The following is a 24652-nucleotide window of genomic DNA, read 5'->3' on the forward strand; positions in this document are numbered from 1 at the left end:
TAATGAGCTTAAAGTTTTGAACTTTGAGCTTTTCAAAGCTCTGTACTATCTAATATTTAAGCCTTCTTCCTCTTGAGGACAAATAAAGCTCTGTAGGAGTCTTTTTCTCTTTAATATATTTATTTTTATTGGAAAAGCATATTTACAGGGAGAAGGAGATACAGGCAAATCTTCTATCCACCGATTCACTCCCCAAATGGCTGCAGTGGCCTTGGCTGAGCTGATCCAAAACCCATAATAGGGTGACAGTTTAATTGGAACATTGGTGAAATATAGAGAGACATGACCATTCAGTGAATGATTATGAAATGTTATTGAGATATTAGTGTGTTTTGTTGAGAATGATGTGTATACCAGAAAAATTGAGTTAATTTCCAGAATATGCTCTAGCTCCAACAGTTATGAATCTGATTTCTTAAAGATTTATTTTATTTTTATTGCAAAGTCAGATATATAGAGAGGAGGAGAGACAGAGAAGAAGTTCTTCCGAGCGATGATTCACTCCCAAGGTGACTGCAATGACTGATGCTGCGTCAGTCCAAACTCAGGAGCCAGGAGCTCTTCCAGGTTTCCCACGTGGGTGCAGGGTCCCAAGGCTTTGGGCTGTCCTCAACTGCTTTCCCAGGCTACAAGCAGGGAGTTGGATGGGAGGTGGAGCTGTTGGGATTAGAACCAGCACCTGGACACGTTGATCTGGATACGTTCAAGGCGAGGACTTTAGCTGCTAGGCCACCGCTCAGGGTCCTGAATCCAATGCTTTTTGCTACAATTACAGTGATATACTCAAAGTCCACAGTAATATGACATAACGCATTCAGAATGATATTGGGAAGTACATGTTAAAGAGTACATGGGCTCTGCCCTAGATCAATATCTGAGAAAAATGTACATTTAAGATAACAAAACGCTCAATCATTTATAAGGCAAACAAGTTCCACATAAATGCCACTACCCAATTCACTTGAAAATCATACTAAAACATGAAGTATGTTGTAGTTTACATAATAATCCCAAAATACTCAAAATTCTTGTGATTATGAAATAATATTTCCAACCAATTGTAGTACCTCATTCTGGTTCTAAAATAAGACCTGACACATCAAAATGTTTGGTGAGTATATTCATCAAACTATGTCTTGACCACTGAATCTGATGCCCTGCTCTGTCCTTAAAGGTTAACTACACATTTATAAATAATTTTGGCATTGGATGTGGTCTTGACAAGTTTTCTAACTTTACTAGATCTTAACTTTTCATCTTTAAATCTGCTAATGACTGTTATATGAGTACCTTTATAATATTATACCGTAATATTTTCACAGTGGAAATGCTGGGAAGGGAATCCTCTAGAAATTAATTTTATTTATGTGAAAACCTCCTAGGATTGAGCAAATGATAAATATCATGAAATAATTGTGCTGACAGTAGATAAAATTTTTCCTCCAAAATAATTTTAGTTGATATTTTGTTTATCCATTTTACTTACCTATGGGGCACCAAAAGGTTTAAAATGTCCCTAGCTTTATATGACCATTTAAGATCAATGATAATGGGACGATTATTTGAAACATTACATAATTGCAGGTTTTTCATTTAACATATTTCATTTATAAGTCTAGTAGTTAGTTATTGCATTGTTATATGTACTACATACATATGTATATATTTATAAATCTATTATTCAATTTTGTAGCAAGTGTGAACTGTCTTTAAGAATAGCATCTAAATTCCTTTCCTGCTACTAGTGCCTTTTACTGTGATGCAGTGCCTGGTATATGTGTGCACACATAGGTTATGTGCTAAAGAAAGGAAAGAAATTGGAACTCTTCCCAACCCATGTTTCATAGGACCAATGGTATTGATCCTTAGGCAATAGAGAATTATGTACTACTGCTTATTTTTTGGTAGATTGGTTTGCTATTGCAGTGTAACAAATTACCTCACTCTTCGCAGTAGAAAACAAAACACATTATCTATTCACTATTCTGTATGTCAAAGTCTGTTAGGATATGACAGAATTCTCTCTTTAAGGTATCACAAATATGAAATCAAGGTTATTAATTGGTTACTTGGTTACCTCTATGCTCCCTATATACAATCCAGGAATCTTTCAATCAGCAGGGGTTTTTATACTTTTGATAGACTAATAAAAATCAGTACACTTTGAGGATGTTTTAGCACTGGGTACTTTTTTGATGAAGTATTTAACTTCAGGAGGCATGTGTAATGCATATTGAAATAAAATTAAAACTGTTTCTGCTTCAGTTATCTCACAATGTAATAGTTGTTATACATAGAAACATGTCACAGACTATATATTATCATTGAATTCAATATGGAATTTTTTCTACTTTTTAAAAATAGAAAATGATACAACAAAAACCTTATTCTTCATGACACATAATCTATAATTACATTTAGAGGAAAAAAAAACAAGATTTACCAATAAAGAAAATGGGGCACCAGTAATATTTACAATGAACACAGTTTATGAAAAATAGAATGCATGGTAGGCTTGACTGGACCTGTTCATTCTCCTGCTAACAGGGAGCGTGGCTCCTCCATGGTGGAATAAATGCCACAGGAAGATTCTCTCTCTTGCAAAGAACCACTAGGCAGACTTCCTAGCCTTCTTTGCTCTTTTCTGTACTGTATTACTTCTTTGGAGAACAAGTGAAAAGTCATGCTTTTATAGTGAACTGATACCTAAATCAACTACCTAAACGGATGGCACAAACTCTGTGGTGTTCACGGATGTTGTAAATGATTTGAAGAAATTCTGTCCAAGAAGACAGAAATAGAAAATGGTAAAATATGGCAAAGATGTCTCACTTGTCGCATGTGATGCAGCAGCAGTGAAAGTGTGGCTACTGATTGCAAAGCCAGCTCTTTGATGTTTTCACTGTGGTGGCTGGGACCCATGTAGCCGTTCAGTCTTACAGCTGTTTTTGAAGTGGTGCCAGGGCTGCAGATTTATTTGGTGATGAATAACATTGTAATTCCCATTTTGTTATCTTTTTCTGTGATTATCACTTCAATGTTAAATAATTCACATCTGCATTGGATTGTTCATTTCGATTGAATCACATCTGCACTGAATTGCTCCTATGTACTGGGTTGTTCATTTGTGTAAAAGTAATTACATAAAAGCAAAATGTAGACAATAGCATGCCAATTACTTCATCAGATTTCCTTAATTGATTTTAATAAGCTCCCTAAGGATAGTGTTTCTTCCTTTTCCTTTCCTAATTCTGTCCAACCTATTAAGAATAGAACATAATAGTTAAGGATGAACATTTTCTGGTGTAGTGGTTAAAAGTTCTGGGTTACCTTCTCCAATATCATAGTATCTACATGTGAATCCCAGTTCTGCTAATGAAATCAGATTTTTGCCAGAGAAGGAAGTACTGGTTTAGCTATGACACTTGGCTCTGATGATTCCAGGGTGTTGCACACATTTTGGAAGTGAATCAACTGATAGAAAATCTCCCTCTCTTTCTCTCTCATTTCTCTTTCTTTGGCTTTCAAATAAATATAGCAAAGACAATTTTCTAACTTTTATTTACCTTTCACAATTTGTGGAGGCAGTTTCTGTTTATGATCACATGTAAATAATACATCTGCTATATACTCTTTGCATTGTTTCTGATTCAAAGCATTTATTTTCAGGGCCTCTTCCATTTGGCTTGTAATCTGAGGAGTTTCAAGTTTAACTGATGTTATTCTCCACATTTTTTTTTAAAAAAGATTTATTTTAGTTTCATTGGAAAAGCAGATATGCAGAGAGGAGGAGAGACAGAGAGGAAGATCTCAGATGATGCACTCCCCAAGTGGCCGCAGTGGGGGAAGCTGCGCCAATCTGAAGCCAGGAGCCCAGAGCCTGCTCCAGGTCTCTCACATGTGTATCGAGTCCCAAGGCTTTGGACCATCCACAACTGCTTTCCCATGCCACAAACGGGAGAGCTGCACGAGAAGTAGGGTAGCCAGGATTAGAAATGGCACCCTTATGGGATCCTGGTGTGTGCAAGGCAAGGACCTTAGGTGTTATGCTACTGAGCCAGGCCCCGTTCTGCAGGTTTTTAAGAGATCTCAATTTTTATTGGAAAAAACATATCACATTTATACAGGGAAGGAGAGACAGAGAGACAGATCTTTTCATTAGCTTGTGCCTCAAATAACTGCAATGGTTGGAGCTAAGATGATCTAAAGCCAGGAGCTAATAGCTTCTTCCACGTCTCCCACATGGGTGCAGATTCTAAGGCTTTGGGCCATCCTGTCCTGCTTTGCCAGGCCACAAGCAGGGAGCTGGATGAGAAATGTAACAGATGGAACAAGAACAAGTGCCCAAACTCTTCAAAAATTTTGAAATTTGTATTTGCAACTTCTTTAGGAAAACAGGCTTTATTTAGAAGTGTAGCATGTGTAAACTTCTGTTTAGCATTACTGAGCTACAGAATTTCTGCTGTCATTTGTTGCTGAGTTGTAGAATTCCTTTGAAATTTGTTATGTATTTTCATAGATAAATATCTGATTGTGTTTAAAGAAATGAAATTAAGTGTTTTGGGAAAAATGGACCCTAGTGTACGAAGCTTCTCGAAACATTCTTTTCACAATTATTGTGTTTTATAACAGCTATCCAAAAGCTTTCTACAAGGTTTCTACTCTGGACAATAATTTTGAGCTCAAGGCCTGACTTTTGTGCCTTATCCATGTCAAACAAGTCTAATTTTCACTATTGATGTTGTGATTTTAAAATGACTTAGAGAATCACATCCTATCCATTTTAAAAAAATATATTTTCATGATAATATTGATTAATTAAGCAAGAAAAATTCCTTTCCCTTATGGAATGCTTTGTGCATTGTGGGTAGGGGCAGACAATCCCAGATAGTTCATCAAATGGTGATATGTATTATAAACAAAAATACATCAGAGAGGAAGAAAAGAGAATATAGACAAAGCCTGCAGTTTTACGTGAAGTAGCAGGAAGGTCCCACTAAGTAGGAGAGCAAAGACCTGGAGCACCACTGGGAGTAACATGTACCTTAGCAGAAGGGAAAGACAACTCCAAGTGAGAGAAGCAGAAGGTCAAGATCATTGATGTGGTTACATGCTTTCAGTTCTTGTAGGAGCAGTAATGTAGCCAGGTAGTTGCACAGCAAAGAGCATTAGCCAAGCTCTAGGCCATTGGGTCTGAAATTGAACAGCAAATCCATTTCCAGAAATCTCTGTCAGTCCCAAGTGGATTTGTAGAGATATTTTAAGATGCCATTTCAAAGTGCCTCAGTATGCCAGTTAATTTCCCACAAGTATACCCTGCATGTTTTCTGATCATCTTCTGGTTTCTTGTGTACTATATTACCTTTATTCTAAAGTTCCTGAGTATGTGATTTCAATAGAATGAATGAGAAGGTTTTACTGATTTGTCAGTTTGGCAGATCCTGTTCTAGAGTCTGTTTATAAGAAATCATTATTCTAAATCTATATACTGCCAGATTCTAGGAGGTATTTTGTGGACTTTTAAAATCTATGTGGGAATGTATATCATTTGAGCTACTGTTTCTTCAACTAGTCTGAGACATTGCTTCACCTAGAGTTCTAGGATTCTTGCAGCTTGTTGATTGACTGTTGCTTGGGGTTTCATCATGTGTATCCAGAGAGCAAAGTCCAGGAATCCTTGCACTTGCATTTGGAAATTATATATCTCTTAGTTCTAATCCCTATCCTTTAGCCGTGATAGAGGAACAAGGAGCTTTTTGTCACTTGAATACAGCATCTCACATCAGATTCAATTTCAGTTTATCCATGGAGGCTTGTTTGATGAGCACCATACCATTTTTTAATAATAATGGATTTGCTTCAAGATTCTGGACTTAGCACTACAATTCAACAAAATAATACTGAAAGACAATAACAACAGATGCAATTTTACCAAATATTAAAACCTGTCTTTAAAAAATATTTATTTAATTTATTGGAAAGGCAGATATACAGAAAGAAGGAGACAAAGAGTAAGATCTTCCATTCACTGGTTCACTCCCCAAGTGGCTGCGGTGGCCAGAGCTGAGCTGATTTGAAGCCAGGAGCCATGACTTTCATGAGGGTCCCAAGGCTTTGGGCCATCCTCTGCTGCCTTCCCAGGCCACAAACAAGGAGCTGGATGGGAAGTGGAGCAGCAGGGACATGAACTGTCGCACATATGGGATCCTGGTGGGGTGGGGTGTAAGGTGAGGGTTTATCCACTAAATCTTTGTGTTGGACCCAAAACCTGTCTTCTTAAAATTATAATATGATGCAGAATCTTTTAGCCAGTCTAATTCCTTAAAAGATATTTGAAAACATCTTCACTTTATTACATTTCATTGATTCTTTGTGCAACCTCAAGCTGGACGCTTTTTCTACTTCCAAGTAGTCTAATTTTATTACTCATTACTTCTATGTTACCAAACTCAGAGCAAGAATACTTATCTCCTTATACGACTTTCTCCCACCCTCTGCCTGTGATATGTCATGATTGCCTATTTCCATTTCCCAAAGAAACTTTTCCTTTTACTGTCTGTATGCCATTCATTATTTTCTTCCCAAATCAATGATAATACTTACTTTCTATTTCACCTTTTTGTTGCCTCTTCATTTAATTAAAGTGTCTAGAGTCTGTTTTGGCCTCTGTTTCTGCTCTGATTTCTATATGAAGGTAGCAAGTTTCAGATCTTTAAATCCCAAGGACATGTTGATTTATTCAGTGATTTTGTTTGTCTAGCCAGAAAATGAGCAACGATAATGAGCAGGAGAAATAAGCAGAGTTGGGTTGCTTGGTGGTAGTGGTTTCAGAAAATATTTTAAAAGTTTTTTTTTGTAAGATTTATTTACTTATTTGTTGCAGTTTCTCCCTCTCTCTCTCTTTCACTTTTACACACACGAGAAAGAGAGAAAGAGAGAGAGAGAGAGAGAGAGAGAGAGAGAGAGAGATGAAAAGAGAACCAGACAGAGAAGTGGTGGGAGCTGTGATCAATCGGCCATTTCCCAAATGAGTTAGGAGCTTCATCTGGATCACCTGCATGAGTGGCAGACACTGAAGCACTTGGGGCATCTTTCATTGCTTTTATCAGGCCATTAGGCTGGTGAATCAGAAATGGAGCAGCTGGGACACTGACTGCACCCCATATGGATGCCAGCATGGCAGGTGGTGTCTCTGCCTACCACACCTCAGCAGCAGTTTCAGAAAAATTGTGTTCATTCTATGACAGAGCAGCCATGATTTGTCTGAGGTAGTTAAGTCTTGTCAACATGACTTTTTTTGGCACATGCTCTGGTGTTTGAGATAATTGTCCCCAGTTGAAAGGCCTGCAGGATTTTTAGAAGGAAAGTTAGGATTAATCTATTCTAGGCGAGTTTCATGAATTATGAATTATTTCAAAATTTGTATGAAATTAGCTTGTAATGAGCTGGGCAGGGTAAACAAAATGCAATGTATAAACATTTAATTGTCATTATTAAAAATAATAGAAAAACATGATGAGATGGTAACGGACCAAAGAAATATACTTTTTGTAATATACTTTTGTAACAAGAGGTACAAAGCGATGAGATAAATCATGATAAATCATGATAATCAGTTTTATTATGAATTTCGATAGCCATCTTTAAATATTTTTGCCAAGCTGAAACTAGTCTTAGAATAAACTTACAAATGCTGAAAACATCTTAGTTATGGTATAAAGTAAGGATATAAAAAATACATAATATCATATCTGCCTTCATTAAGGTTTACAAACTGACACCCAATAAATAGGGGTGATAAGGAAAATAACATTTTCTACCAAGGAAAACATTTTTAATATTTAAGAATTCTTCATAAAGTTCATGATAAGTGGAATTTATAGATGGATTTGGCGCAGAAAGCTTGGATCTATATATTTCTTTCCTAATCTGAATTTTCTTTGCAATGTGATGTGAGAAACATTGGGTGTACATTCAGCATTTCCTTAATTGTAATAAACATCATAAATGATTACTCCATATCTATGGACTTTTGAGCAACCCTCCTTATAAGGATATTTAATTTTTATCATTAAGATTTCAATGTATTTGGATATTTAAGCTTTTTACCAAAAGCTTTAAACTGCTTTATCTCTGAATAACCAATTCTGAAAAGAGCAAAGGCATCAATATAGCAAATATCTCTTTACCAACAAACCAGAACTTAGTTATAAATACTTTCTTAGTTTGTTTTGTATGTTTTATTTAAAGGGAGGAAAAGCTTGTTTAGTTGTCTGTTAGAGAACACAGGATTTTTTTTTAAGTTTTCTTTTCAGTAAGAATTTAAATAATATTCCAGAATATCTCTAGCAATTTACATATGTTTTCTTCACATACTAGGGGGCTTTATACATTAGCAGTATCAAGCAAAGCAGTTAAAACTCCCACGTTAACAAACAAAGGTGAACTCTATTGATCGTATCAAGCTCAATTGAACCTGGGATCTGTGCTCAAACACTTTATATTGAGGGTCATAAATAAACATTTTAACTGGAAAAAAAAGCTTGACTTTTTTATTGCATTTCATTTTATGACATTGTTTCGTAGGCTCTGAGGTTCCCCCAGCCCCTCCCCGTGCCTTCCCCCCATGGTGGATTATTCCACCTTATTGCAGTATTACAGTTCAAATCCAGTCATGCTTCTTTCATTGCAAGCATGTACCATGCATAGAGTCCAGCATCTTATTGTCCAGATAAATTAAACAGTTTCTTGGGGAAACCATCTCTGGTCTAAAAGCAGAGCTGGCAGAATATCGTCCCGACCAATTAAAAGCCATAACATAACATCAGCAAGAGTTTACAACAGTATGGAGTTAATTGACATGGTGTTGAGTGACCAATATGTTAGAAAATGCAAGTTCTTAACCACATCCTGTGACTACTTCATTGACATCTCAATTTTAGTTTATACACAATCAGCTGCTATATACCTCAAAATGTTTATAGAGTAGTATTCAGCTGTCTTGTGTCTTTTTTTTTTCTTCATATTTATATTTAGCAGCTTATACTGTTGAAATGTGATTTGTACTGAGCTTGGTGCATTTTAGGATAGTCCAAACTGCCTTATAACTCTAACATGCCATATGTTAATAATTGAGGTGCAGAGGAGTTTTAGGAGGGGTGTGCAAAGAAACCTTCAATACCCTAGTGAGTAACTTATTTTCGTGTCCTATCTACTAAGGTATATGTGATTCCCTCTGATCGTTTCCTGTCTAGTTCTAAGCTTTCCTTGTTGTTCTATGTCTATCCTAATTTTTTTGTTGTTGTTTTGTTTTGTTTTGTTTGGGGGGGGCGCTCTGGGGCGACCCTGATTGTCATTGCAGGAGAAGGTGGGATACAGAGTTGGAACTAAGTAAGGACCAGAGAAAGCTCCTCTCCCTAATCCATAAAGGATTTTACTGTTCTGTTTCTGCAGACTGCTCAGGGCTCCTGGCTCTTGTTTCGATCACATTGGATCCTGCAAGGAAGGATTTGGGCTTCTTCCATCCCATGTGGGAGATTCAAACGGGAGTGGATGACCTCAAGTTCTCGGCCTCCAAAGGCACTCCAATTCTCTGTGGTCTCCTTGGCCGTTGGGATGTAGTCCTTGGTGCCTGTACTGATAGTCCTTGGTGAGCAACCAGGAGTCTTCAGAGTTGGGATACAAGCCTCCTCCTGTCCCCTTGCTCCACTCTGGGGACCCCCTGCTCTATGCATATGACCTCCTGTTAAGAGGTTGTCAGGATCACAAAACTTGACTTTTTATGTGGTCTTTCAAAGCATTGATACAAGTCTGTCATCTCTGTCATCCCACATATGTTCCAAATGTGTTCAGCTTCTTAACTTGTTATAATCATTACTTTTTTTTTTCTGAGAGACAGACATATATGTCATTGATCTGGGAATGAATTAGGACACCGTTTAATAGCAATAATTAGATATTTCTCTGTGTGCATGTGTGTGTATATCTGTGAGAGCTTAGAGTATTTCAAAATTGAACTGTTTTGTCCTAGAAATAGATTGTTTTTGTAGAACATGTTATTTAGCATACAAAATTACAGAGTTTTGAATCCAGAAATTCCATTATTTAAGTAACACGTGATATATTTTCTAAAATTATAATTAGTTAATTCTCTTAACTTTTTTTTTTGTTTTTGCCTCATCAATAATTTTAACTTGAGGAGAGTTGGCTCCAGGTTTGTGGCACAGCAAGTTAAGCCGTTGCCTACAATGTCAGCATCCCCTACTGGTACTAGGTCTTGCCCTCGCTGCTCTATTTCTGATCCAGCTTCCTACTACTGGCCTGAGAAATGCAACAGAAGATGGCCAAATGTTTGCGATTAAATACCCAGGTGAAGTTCTACCTCATGCCTTTGGCCAGGACGATTGTGGCTCATTGCCTCCACTTGAGGAGTGAATAATAGGCGGAAGATTATCTCTCTGTCCCTCCCTCTCCTTTGTAACTGACTTTCAAATAGACAAATACATAAGAAAGCTGTGCCAGAGTAAGTGCATGCTTAAAAATAAACTTTGTATAGGGATATATAACTTCCATTTTCATAAATTGAGTTTCCTTAAATATTTATATACATATATTTGTACAGTGTGACAATGATAAAGATATTGAAAAAATAAAAAATCGAATCTACTTTCATAAACTTGGAGCTAATGAATAACCCAACCCAAACTGTCATCCTCCTGTGAGCCACATCTCATTTATGATTATCCAGCATAGAATAGTGATTGAACCATCATTTTCTCACTGTTCATAGAATGTATTGTCTCCCAAGGTAACATCCTAAATGTAATGTATTTCCTTATTCAACAAATGGAATAGTTAGCACAAAATAGATAGTTCTTTGTCAAAACTTTTTCATAACTATAAAATTTAGTTCTTTATAAAATTAGTGTAATAAAGTGTTAGAAAATCACAAACAGGTTCAGTGTCAGTAAGAACAGAAGATTTGAGATCTAACGTATCGATACCTGCTTCCCACATGAACTATTACATGTCATGCATTTCATTAGCTATGAAAATATCCCAAATGGACAAATATCATTATGTTTTCTTTGATATAAGGCAAGCTTCATGCAAATTATAAGATCATTAAATATACAGACGTGTGTGTGTGTGTGTGTGTGTGTGGTAGAAACAAGAATACTATGAAGTGAAGATCCATTGCAGTATGCATCTCTACTTTTGAATAAAAGATGGACCTCCAATGAAACTGTTAAATATATCTTGACAATAGAATGCTGGACTTTCTGCCATTGTCTCTATCTATAATATCATAATGCACTTAAATAGAAGAATTATACTGTTGAAGGACTGTTCTATTGTAGTAATATAGGGGAGAGAGTGTGGGAATATGGGAGGGGAAATCGCTGAGCCCAAGGAACTGATTCATGAACATTTTTTAAAAAATGTTAAAAAAAGAGGGTATCATATAAAAATTCTGAAGTGATTAGTTTTAAGAAAACTTCACAAGTGAAATTATAAAATTTTGTCTTAAGAATAAATTTGTAATTTTACTTTATAAAAGATAGCTAAAACCACATTATTTGAGTGCAAAATGTATTCATACTATTTTATACAGATATTTCTTTAACATGAGTTTTTCTTTTAGTGCTATAAATACCAGTTCCCACAACTTTTCATGGAAGTCAACATTAGTCTTAAAAATATTGTAAATTAGTAGAGGACAAATGTTAAATATGTTCCATTTCTAAAAATATTTGCAAGTCTTCTTGGTGAGCATAATTTATAAGTAACTTTTTTATTATCTTTTTGCCTTTTCTCAGAGGTATTATGTCAGTTTGGAAGAGTCTGTGTTGTATTGTGTTAAAAATATCCTCTCAGTGTCAGTTCTTTGGGGTGTTTTCAGCACTGAAGTTTACAACAATGTGTTACTGTCTCATTTAGGTGTATGCAGAGGTAGTGACTGTCACATAGGCTGCAGAACTTAGCTACCTTAGAATCAGAACAAAAACAGATTGATTAATTTTTGGTATGTAGTAATCTTTTAAAACTAAACTTGTTTTCAACAGACTAGATTTTGAACATACTGATTAATAAATACAAAAAGACATAGGTATGGGCACTTGGTGCAGTTCTTAAAACACCTCTTAGAATACTTGCATATTCTCATAGACTGCCCTGGTTTGTGTCCATCCTCCTCTATAGGGTACTAACATCTCCTCCTAATGCCCTCCCCAGCAGTCAGCTGCTCATGGCTCAAGGATGTGATGCCCTTCATCCCATATGGGAGATCTGGATTGAGTTCTGGGCCCCTGGCTTTATCCTGACCCAGCCATGGGTCATTCATGAATCATTCATTCAGTCAGTCATTCTCTCTCTCTCTCTTTTTCTCATAGACGCACACACACCCACACACGCACCCACGCACCCACCCACCCACAGACACACACACAAATAAATTGAAAAACATAGATATGCACCTTCGCATCCATTGTCCCTGGTTTGAGTCTTGGAAATGTTAGTTAATTTAAACTTCATTTTCTCCAATATATTTTTTTTTGTCAAAAGTAAGGGGAGTCATATCTGTGAACCACTTAGTCACAGGTGTTAGTTTTGGTAAGTATGTTACTATTGTAGTTATTACTTGAGCTATCACAGACACAAGAGAAGCATAGCAGACAGTTGCCCTCGTTCAGGAAGCTATTTGCTGTCATGACTTGGGTATCTCCAGTGCCTCCACAGTTAGCATGATTGCTCTGCCGCACTTTAGTTAGGGTGCTGAAGAGGGTAAGGTGAAGAGAGGAAAGCATGCCTCTGCAAAGAAGGAAAAAGATTTCTAAAAATCCGACTATATGCTTGAGAGGATATTATGATGCTCATAGAGGGAACCTGCCTGCTCAGTGAAAGGAGGCTGTTTGTAATGCAGCATTAATTTGGGCAGCATATCTGAATGACTGATTTCACTTGGTGAGACAATTACAAGTGTCAATGCATCCGTAGACATGCATGAACAAATGTACTTCCATTCACATGGCTGAATGTATCTGTGAAAATATAAGCAATTTCATCACACTTTTAATAACGAGATATTCTACTGTAATGTAGTTACCTCTGTATTAAAGGATATTTAATTTACTGATCTTATTTGGTCATTCATTTAGATTATTTGATCATTATATGTTCATTTTACTATTGCCTAATTAATCCAACATGACCAAATCATTTTTTTTTAATTATGGGCTACAGTAACAGGAGTGGAGGCGAAATAAAGAAAAAATCCCATTTTGTAAGTTTATAATATCTTCAATTTCTTGTCTTCTTTATAATATTTGTGCATAATTCCTGTTGCCATTACTGGGAATATCATGGATAGGTGAAAAAATGTTGTAAATTTTCATATTTATGCATAGCTGTACCAAATGCATCATATACATATGTACGATGCATTCCTGTGATTAAAATTAAAAATCCCATTTGTGAATATTACCATCTGGAAAAGGATATATGATGATTTAAAGATGCTGAGTAATTCTGAATTTATTGTGACCAATAAATTCCTCTATTTTTTTTCCCTCTGTATTTTAACCCCCTGAACTAAAACTGTTACACTTCAAAGGCAAAGAAAGTAATCTTTACAAAGATTTATTGAACTTATTTTTAAAAGGATGAGTGACAGATTGGACACTTGACCAGAAGCAGAGAAACTGGGATACAAACCAGTTCTGTGATACGGGAGGCCACCATTACAGGGCACTGTGCTAGGATCTCAGCATGTGAAAGTAAATTTTATGTAAATGCTTTTGCATATTTTAAATCCTTTAAGACTTATTACAAGAGAGTTTCATAAGCTAATTACCATACTATTAATAATCATTTGTATATACATACAAATACACATACACACACATATTTGCCAGCATATGTACAAATCCAAGTACACACTTTTATGCACATGTTGTGGCAAATGTGTTTGCCTTTTTAGATATAAATGCATATTCATATGCACATTTAGCAGGAAATATGAGCCTGAAGAAATTGCATGAAGCAATGGAAGAAGAAGCTACAATCCTTAAATCAGAAAACACATCTACCACATCCTCTGCTAACTTTTAGCTGTATTATTTGTGATGAACCACTGTAAATAGTTCAAGTACAATTTCAGGTATAATTTCTACAGGCTAAGAAGGCTTTTGCATTTCTAATATTAAACTCCTTTCAGTTATGAGCTGTGAAAATAGTCTAATCACCTTCTTTCTCCATTATGTTATCAAGTTATCTTAATTCTACTTTGGTCTGATTCAGCATGTAATAGATTTCTACTGTTCTGCCATCAGGTTGTTGAAGAACAACATTACCTGGCTGGGATGTTTTTTTCTGTTTTCAGGAAAGGATGATAGGACGGATAGGCAGAGGAGTAGATGAAGCACAAACACAGGCAGATAAAGAGAAAAATTTAAAAGGAAACCGCAAAATACGAGAAGCAGAAAAACACTTATATCCAAATAATCAATTCATGGGGCAGGTTTTTCACTTAGTCTACTACCCATAGGGCATTTATTGCATGTGTGTAACTTAGTGCCTCTGGCTGCTGTGGCCAGGTTCTTCCTAATGTGCAGAACAGCAGAACAGCGGTGCAGTACAGCAGCAGTGGCTCGAAGTGGATGCCATTTCTGTCACCTATGTGGGAGAGACTTGGACTGGAGTTCACAGTTCCTGACACCAGCCTGGCAAGTCTGAGCCAACGCAGAGGTGTGAGTGAGCCAGCATACATGGACACCCTCTGGCTCTGTGTCTGTCTCTCAGAAAAACAAAAACAAGAACAAAAAACTAACCAACCAAACACGCAAACTACTAGTTGTTTTAAGGAAAATTAACTATACACTGCTCATAGTACCTTTGTTACATTTAAATTATGTATATTTTTAAAAGTTACATGTCATTTATTTTAACATGAACTAACTGAAGTATTCATATCTTAGAAATGGAAAATCTTCAGGTATTTTTAGTTGTGTTTCCAACCATGAAATCTGAGTGGACTTTTTCTGAGCAAGTATTTTCTATATCTTTTCAGTGTGAAACAGTTTGATGCTTGCTTTCAATGTAGAATCCTTGAAATATCATATAATAGGAGATTCAAACCTTCCAAAAACTTGATTGGTTGCATGTGAAAAATTTAAGTTTTATCAAAGCCTTTCCTCCACATTTTGTGAAGAAATTACTAGTTGGAGGAAGACTCTCTCCCTGATATCATATCAACTAAACAATGATTCTTCCACTTGACTGTTACATGTGTATGACACATAGAAGGAAAACATCCACACTAAAAATGCAATGTGGTTAAATCTTTAGTGAATATTCTGAGATGTCCAGGTTAATGATAATACCCATGCTAGTATGTATGCAAATATTTGTAAGTTTGTTTTTCTTTCAATTTAGGTTTAGTTATGAGTTGCATTTTTCTTTTATATCTGAATATACATATCTCATGTTATATAATTTTGTCTTATGTAAAAAAAATTACTAGTCAATGTTCCTGGCATGCCAGATATATTCAGGACAAATTGGAGTTATTCCAGGAAATGATAGTGTGTTAATGAGATGAGCATATGCTCGTGATAGGGACACACATCAAAAAAGTCCTAAAAAGTAAAAAGATCTTGAATGTTTTGAGAGTTTTTTCATTCACTGGGTTCATGACCTTATAATTGGTAGGAATATTGATGAATGCAAATTTGCATCAAATTAGTAAGTATTGAATATTTTTTAAAGATTTGTTTTTCCTTTTTTGTTTTTATTGGAAAGTCAGATATACACAAAATAAGAGAGAGAGGAAGATCTTCCATCCGATGATTCACTCCCTGAGCAGCCACAATGGTCAGAGCTGTGCCAATCTGAAGCCAGGAGTCAGGAGACTCTTCCAGGTCTCCCACATGGGTTCAGGGTCTCAAGGCTTTGGGCCATCCTCTCCTGCTTTTCCAGGACACAGGCAGGGAGCTGGGTGGGAAGCATGGCTGCAGAGTTAGAATTGGCACCCATATGGGATTCTGGTGCATATAGTGTGAGGACTTTAGCTACTAGGTTATCATGCCGGGTCCCAGTGTTGAGTATTTCTAAACACACAAATCTACAGATATATAGTAAAAATAATTTTAACACATTTTATTTGCTAAACAATTGCAGAAGGGAGAGGCAAAGAATGACAAAAATCTTCCATTTGATGCTTTCCTCCTCAAACAGTTGAGTCAAACCAAAATCAGGAGCCTAGTACTCAATCTGTATTTCCCACAACTGTAGCAGGGTACTAAGTACTTAAGTCACACAATGTGTCACCCATAATGTCCATTACTGGGAAAGTGGAATTGGAATTGGAGTTGGGAGGCAAATCCAATCACTCCTTACTGCACACACCTGAAGCAGTCTTAACCTCTACATCAAACTACCGCCATCTCCAGGCATAAATATTCTTTGTTTACAGAAGAAATTTTGATTCTCCTCAAACATTTCTATGAATATTTTATTGTGTAGATAGCCAAGTGTCTTTTTGGAAACTTTTTTTTTGTAAAGATTTATTTATTTATTGGAAAGTCAGATATACAGAGAGGAGGAAGAGACAGAAAGGAAGATCTTCCCTCCGATGATTCATTCCCCAAGTGAGTGCAACGGTCAGTGCTATGCCGATCCGAAGCCAGGTACCAGGAACTTCTTCCGGGCATCCCACACAGGTGCAGGGTCCCAAAGCTTTGGGCTGTCCTGGACTGCTTTCCCAGGCCACAAGCAGGGAGCTGGATGGGAAGTGGAGCTGCCAGGATTAGAACCGACACCCATATGGGATCCCGGGTGCGTTCAAGTAGAGGACTTTAGACTCTAGGCCCCGCCACTAGGCCCCTGAAACTTTTTCTAAAAAGATTTTTTTATTTGTTTTTAATTTATAGGCAGATTTACAGATAGAGAAGGAGAGACAGAGAGAGAGTTGTTCCACCTGCTGGCTCACTCCCTAAGTGACCACAGTCTCAGGAGCTGAGTTTATTCGAAGCTAGGAGTCAGGATGTTCTTCCTGATGTGCCACATGGATGCAAGGGTCCAACAAAAGACCATCCTCTGCATGTTTCCTGGGCCATGTAACAGACAGCTAGTTCTGGAGGTACAGCAGGCCTTTAAGTCACATGACAGCTACATATAGCTGTAAAATAATCCATTGTCAATGTCCTTACTAAAATTTGTGACGAAATGGAAACATGATATAGTTTTCATTTAAAACAGCCTTGTTGCTGTCATTGCATGTGGGTTTGCCATAGCTTGTTTCCCTTCCAATGGGAGAAGCACTAAGCAGCCTGTGATGGAAATGACTCATTAGGAACTGGGATTTTAGGACTACTTTACTTGATTGTTTTTTATACTTTACTTAGTACTCCCACCCTCCTGTGTCCAATAATCTATTCCTCAAATACTCTCTCTCTCTCTTTTAATCTCTGTGTGTGTGTGTGTGTGTGTGTGTGTGTGTGTGTGTGTGTGTGGTCCGTGAATGAAGGTGTGGGTTGTGGTGGAAATAGGAGAAAGCTTTAATTCATTGTGACACAAAGTCATCTCAAATTTTTATAAAATTAGACTGGGTAAAAATGTTTTTAGTAAGAATACCTGGGAAACAACTTTGAACTACGTCATCATGTTAACTACGTAATTAATGCATTTTGATAATTATATAGTTTTCAGAATCCAGCAAATTTGACATTAGCTTGATAATAAATGTAAATTAACAAAAAGTGAGGAGGTTACATTTTTATGACTTGGAAATGCACAAAATTAGAGAGGGGTCTTCCTTGGTATTCTTCTGGTTGAACTCAAGGTTCTCGAAATGCTTGTGTTAAACTTAAAAAAAAAAAGCTGGATTCAATGCCTCTGATATGAAGCCAAATGTAAGATGGGATGTTGTAGCTGAAAAGCAAAGGAAATAAATGACTGAGGTTTGTAGCGTTGGCTAAGCTTTCCTGTTCTTTGGCATGCTATTTGCAATAAGATAAACTGTCTCCTCGATATCCTTTTGCTTGCTGTTTTCAGAAAGATGAACTGTTTCCTTTGTGCATCTCTTTCCCTATATCTTAATTTAGCATGAAGTGATTAGTTTACTATAATTTCTGTGTTGCCTTTTTTGCCATTTATTAAATCGGGTTTAATGGTTAAGGCAATATTAAGTGTTCTGTCAGGTCATAGTAAAATGCTTTCATTAAAATATATTAGCAATACTCAGCAGAAGCCAGTAACATCACCTGCAACAAAACTAGTTTGAATAAGAACTCTTCCATTATAAGATCTATTTGTAATCTTTGAGAAAATGAAGCATCTGTATAAATGCACATTGCCTCTCTGTTTTTTAGAGTACCAGGAATGTAATTAATAGGTTATTTCAGGTGCTATTTTGGAAAGTTTCTATCGCACTTCCTGAAAAATTGATGAAGAAATTTGTGTAGCCAGATCAGATAATATAACATTTTAATTTAGTGATTCATTTAAATTTACATAAGAATGAGCACTAGAATGTGGCTTAAATTAGCAAGTTAAATGTTTTATATTTTGTAAATATTTTTACTAAATCTTCATTGCAGAAATAGACGGTTATCAGGTTTAGAAATGATGGGATAACTGAAAAATTAAGAAGTTGTATATATATCTGATCATGTAAACAGGAAATTAATATTTTGGATGTTTTATATAATAACAACTAGAGAATGATGCATTTATATGTAAATTCTAAAAGTTCACTATTTTGTGTTCTCAACAATGTGCAGGTTTTCAAAACACATAGGAAAATGGAAGAAAGTACTTGAGAAAGTTAGTCAAAATATTAGTGTAATTTATGCAAGCATCGACTACAGTGATAAAAAGGGCCAGTAGTCCTGTTAGTGTCTGTCATTCCTTGCAGAAATTAGCAATCGTCTTTTCCACTGAAGCCCATATCAGGTTATAGATGTTAATTGTAAGCTGCCATACTTGCCAAAACTCAGCAAGGTTTATCATACATTGATTCTAGTAATTATGTTTCATATTGTGATCTCTTTTTTCACTAAAAAAAGCTTTGGGTTAGTCATGGATGTCTAAAATGTGCAGTGTCTGTGACTGGATAGATAGATAGACACAACTCTTAGTTTGTGCTTATGTAAATAAATATTTTATTTACATGTGCATGTCCCTAGTGGGTTATTACCTTAAATATGTTTGTGCAGTTTCTATTTTTACTTAGACACATAAAATTTTCTCCAGTGTGCAGATTGTTTTTTGTTATTAGCAGATTGTAAAATGTATATAATTGTCAAAGAACGTACTAGGAAGGTGGGCAGTTGAGCCTGGTACTTAAGATAACTGGTTAGTATGTCCATGTCATGTATTGGGTTGCCCAGTTTCTAGTACTGCCTCCACTCAGGGCTCTAGTGTCCTCGTGGTGAGGATCCTGGGAGGCAGCAGCAGTGATGCTTCCAGGTTGCTTCTCTGTACCTTGGTGGTTGAATTCACCCTGAGGTGCTGGTCCCTAGATGTAGCCTCGTCCTGGCTGGCTGCTGTAGGCATTTGAGAAGTGAACCAAAAAATGGGAGTGTTCTATCTTAAAATATTTTATAATGTGTACCTGCCTGAAGCTGAAAGAATTAGAATAATGTAAGTTAGCCTTGTATAGCCCTATGGAAAAAGTGTCCCTAGATCTGCAATAAAGTCAAGAGTGCCATACAATTCTTTTAGTTCTCTTAGAAACAATTTTGGATGGCAATGCTCCATAATATTTCAAAACAGGGATATAGTCAAGGGTGAGGGACCTCTGGCCCCTGTTGGGACCTTAGATATATCTTGGACTTTATTTGAATTTCCCTGTCAATGTATATCTAGTCCTGTACATATCACATCATTATTTTTTAAAGGTGAAATAATATTCTACATTTTGACAAGTTGTGAAATATCAGCCATTGTTTGAATTTTAGTATTTATTATTAATGCATATATTCAAGCCATGCACAGTTTTATTTTTGTATTTGTATATATAGGTCAATAATTACTACTTTTTATAGTTAGCTGTGTGTTTGTGTGTGTGTGTGAAATAGTACCTGTAAGTTTTCAATGTACAGTTTAGCATTATAAGTATAATACACCTTAAGTACACAATACATACACATATATCTATAGATATGAATTCCTCAACTGAAGTTTGTACGTTTTTTTTAATCTCTCCCCACTTTTAGCACCTGTCATGTCTTCTGTGTTTTTGTGACCTCAAATTTGTTTTGAAATTATTTTAGTTATTTGGCAGACAGAAACTGAGAGCAAGAGAGAAAGAGAAATTGATTCTTCATCTATTGTTTTGCTGTGCAAATGCACCACAATAACCTGGGTTGAGCTATACTGAAGCAAGGGACTCAATGCTCAGTCTGTAGCTCCTGTTTATTGTGTTACAGGTACCAAACATATGATTTATCACATGCTGTCTCCTAGGGTGTGTGCAGCAGAAAGAGTTGGAAGTGTAGCTACAGCCCAAACTCAGGCATTTCCAAGTGAACACGTGCCTTCCAGCAACCCTTTACCAAACTATTTCTGAACTCAGATGTTCAGATTTCACATATAATACTTTTGCAATGATTGTCTTTCTGTGCCTGATATTTTGATTACTTGATTCTTAATTGTTTGCTCATTATCTGAATCACAGTATATAGAAAAGGAAGCTTGCATGGATATTCTTATTTACCATACACCATGATAATTACAGACATACTGTCATTTTTAGATTTTACACATGATGGAAGAGTGGGTTAAAGGCAATGTGTGTGTACTCACAGGTGTCAAATAGTTTGTTCTTATGACCGATGGGTTTGACTAGTATGCTGGTGACACATACTCAATATATTTAGCTACAGTGCTTATTAAATTGTTATTATGTATGGTGGTAAATGCCCTAATTTTCCACAAGGATTTATGTTAATTATTTAGGAAATATTTCTCTGCTCATTCTGCACAGATACTTGTTTGCTTTTACAATTCCTATTTAATTATTTGCTTATTATTATGGTTATGTCTTCAAAAAGCAGAGACAGGGAGACAGAGATCTCTTGTCAGACTCTCTAAACATGCACAACACCAGAATTTGGCCAGAATGAGACCAAGAGACATGAAACCAATCTTGCTGGAAGGACCCCAGCTTCTTTTACTGTTACTACTGCCTCCTAGAGTTCACAGAAGCAGGAACCTGGATGGAGAGCAGGGTTGAAACACACACCTAGGCACTACAATATGCAGTGCAGGTGTCTTTAAGAGCAGCTGAACTGCTGAACCACAAGCCTGCCCTTATAAATATCTTGAGTTTATGACTGTAATACAGCAAATTTCTTTTTTAAAAATATGAAATTAAGGTAGTTCAATTTGTAAGTTCAATTCCTGCATACTCTGAATAAATGCTTAGGAAATTTCCTGATTTTTGTCTCCTGTTACTTAGGGGAAAAAGGACTGCAAACAGTGAATTCCTATGATCTTAGGATATAAGATGTCCAATATAACAGTCAATTTGTTCTGCAAAGGATTTTGGTATCTATTATATTGTCTTCCCCATGCTCTCCCTGTAATAAAGCTTTGATGTGCTATTCATCATTTCCATTTGGAAGAAGGAGCTATATTCATGCTCAGACAGCATACTGCTTCCAGTACAGTGTGTTTCAGTAATAAATAAAGTGCATGCTTTAAGTGAAAGTATACATTTTTCAAATACATTAGTCTCTTTGGCACATTTCCAGAGGGCATGCCAAGATAATTTACGTTATTGTTTAATGGCAACATTCACTTCTTTCTAGGAGCAATTTTTGATGAATCTGCCAAAAAGGATGATGAGGTGTTTCGCACAGCGGTTGGCGACCTCAACCAGAATGAAGAGATCTTACAGACTGAGAAAATCACATTTTCAGTGACGTTTGTGGATGGCAACAACCCCTTTCAAGCGGTTCAAGAAGGTAAGACCCATCAGCAGTACACAGCTTATTTATTTGTTTTGTTCAGTTCAAATGACAGTAAACAATTAGAGTTATGAAAAAAAACGTAAAATAGACATTATTCAGGTTGTTTTTCTGGGCCTTGTCTTTCTTTTGAGAGTGCTGTTTTGTAGAAGTTGATCCTGATTCCACAGTGAAAATTGCGGGTTATTGTTTTTGGTTGAAATGCAGCATGAGCGTGAACCTACATATTTCTGATGAAAACCTCTGCAATAGGTTTATGAATTCAGTGTTAATTGAAGCGTTTCTTTAATGTATGACTTTTACCAGCTTTTTTTCCTTGTGATTTCTATGAGAAACTACTGTCTTGAGTGCTGTTAAAGCTTGCCATGGCATTTCAGGTGTACTCAAGAAAAATACGTTGCTGCCAGGAAAACCTTTAGGCACTGCAAATATATCACAGATTTTGTCCTGGATACTAGCATTAATGACCTAGGATATATGAATATATATCTATTTACATTTTTTCTTCTTTACAAGGTACTAAACATCAAAGCACTTCTTTCCCATTCTGTTACTTTGAATTAGTTCTCTATGGGAACAAAATGATACAAATTAAATTAGTTATATTAAAATGGAGTGATCTTTTGTCATTTTTGAAGGTTTTTAGTGCAAGATCTTACTTTCACTGAACTCTGTGTTTGATGCTAAAAATATAATTACACATTTTCCCCTTAGTTGGTAAAGTGCCTATTCATGAAACTATGTGCTACTCATTGTTACAGTCTGACTATTTACACTATCCTCAAGCTTATGGTTAAACCTAATTTCAATCGTGGTAATAATAAGAGGTGATAGATAAGATAATGGAAGGTGGAGTAGGTCTTGAGAACTTCTTTCTCATGAATGGGATTGTAGCCTAATGCACATCAGCTTGAATGAGCTTGTTCACCACAAGGGCCCTCAGAAGATACAGCAAGAGATGTCATTCATGAAGCAGATCCCAGAATCTGCTGGTGCTGGATCTCTGTGCACCTCGCACATGTAAGAGTGACCTGTTGTTTACCTAGAAACTTCCCTAAGTATCTGTCATGGCAGCTTGAATGGACCAAGATGCTACTCTGGTTTATATTTTACTATACTAGTGTATTTATACTATAGATAATGAATACAACATTTATGTAGTCAAAGAGAACATTTGCTTCAATAACATTTCAACAGAATTTGGCAGAGGAGAAGACAGAAACCATATTGGTATTAGATATAGTAGAATTTGGCAGGAATATTTAAATAGTAAACATAGAAAGGGAAAGGAAAATAGGTGTAAATATCTGAAAATAAAGGCATTTTGGTTTGCTATTTGATCTCTTTGATATTCAGGCAAAATGAATGCACTTTTGATCACTGTTGAAACATAGTTACCACTGTCAGTGAGTGGAAATAGGTTGTCTAAATGGGTTTGAATGAAATGAATTAATACAGTTTTCATAAACTCACAGAATTCTTTTAGGGAAAATCTGTCTTTGCCAATCATAGCAGAATATTTATAACAATACGGTAAGTGTTTAATTTTTATTAGTAAACATTGTCAAAATGCATTACATATTTAAATTTATGTTTTGTGTAACCATTCTGCTTGTAGCTAAATTAGAAACAAGAATGTATTTCAAAAGAACTAAGGCGACTTAAAATAATTTGTAGTACCCAAAGCAAATCAACAGAAGAAATAGGTTTCCTAGATAGAGACCACCAGACATTTGTCAAAGAAGAAGGGACTGTGACAGTTTCTCTGATAGATTCTGAAACTAACACTGTGTTCTACACTAGTTATTTTCATGATCTGTTTTGATTAATGAGTCTGAAACAAGTTCCAGAAAGCTTTGGAGATTGTTTCCTCAACCAGGTTTTATCAAATTTATATTGATATCAAAAGAAAGTCTTTCTAAAGCTCTTTTTGCAACAGTGGTTGAACAAAATCAGAATAGTCTATTGACATGAGAAACAAAGCAATATTGTTTTCTTCAGTGTTTTGAGAAAGTGATCTGTAGATAATCTCAACTGTGGCATCGAGGATAGTAATTTGTTCGGTGATCCTGTCTTTCTGTATTACTTTGAAAACCCAAGGATCATGTAATTGTAATTCTAATCATTAATTTATTTGTTGAACTGTTACTTTTTCTTCCTTTTTATGCCACATCCATGTCACCCTTACCCTAATGTGCATGTTAATGCCTTTGACTCTTACTGCAATACTTTGAAAGACCTTGTGTGGCCATTTGGTACATCAGCTGATGGATCTCTCTCTCTCTCCTCTCTACTCTCTCTTTCTGTCATTTTGTTTCTCTGCATGCTTTTCAAATAGAATAGAATTTATTAAAATTATTTTTTATTCCTTAATTTAAGAGATTTTGAAACTAGAATTTTTTTTTTCTAGGCTGGATTAGTGTCTGGGATGTAAAATTATGTCTGAAGAAAATAATAAATCATATTACACACACATGCTAGATTAGATATTCTAGGCTCTGGTACGTATGAGAAAATGTAAATGGTTCATGGAAAATATGTATTATGTTGAAATTAAACCTGGATTCCAATATTTCACAACAAAATGAACTTATCCGTTTAATTAACTTATCCGTTTAACATTTTCCATAATGTTTTTTTTTAAATGTTGCTCACACATTATGCACACACTTACACACACA

At 36.0% G+C, this 24652-nt stretch overlaps 1 protein-coding gene across 3 annotated transcripts in view; it reads left to right on the forward strand.

Moving 5' to 3' along the window:
- Positions 1-24652, forward strand: part of GRID2 (glutamate ionotropic receptor delta type subunit 2) — a 1273704-nt gene that overhangs the window by 202241 nt on the left and 1046811 nt on the right. For all 3 annotated transcript variants that reach the window (XM_040967041.1, XM_040967039.1, XM_040967040.1), the window contains exon 2: positions 21813-21968. In XM_040967041.1, coding sequence (XP_040822975.1) covers positions 21813-21968 — 156 coding nt within the window. The remainder of the gene's footprint in view (positions 1-21812; positions 21969-24652) is intronic.

Source organism: Ochotona curzoniae, unplaced genomic scaffold (assembly GCF_017591425.1).
Source record: "Ochotona curzoniae isolate NIBS_2020 unplaced genomic scaffold, NIBS_Ocur_1.0 scaffold_4506, whole genome shotgun sequence".
NCBI lineage: Eukaryota > Metazoa > Chordata > Mammalia > Lagomorpha > Ochotonidae > Ochotona > Ochotona curzoniae.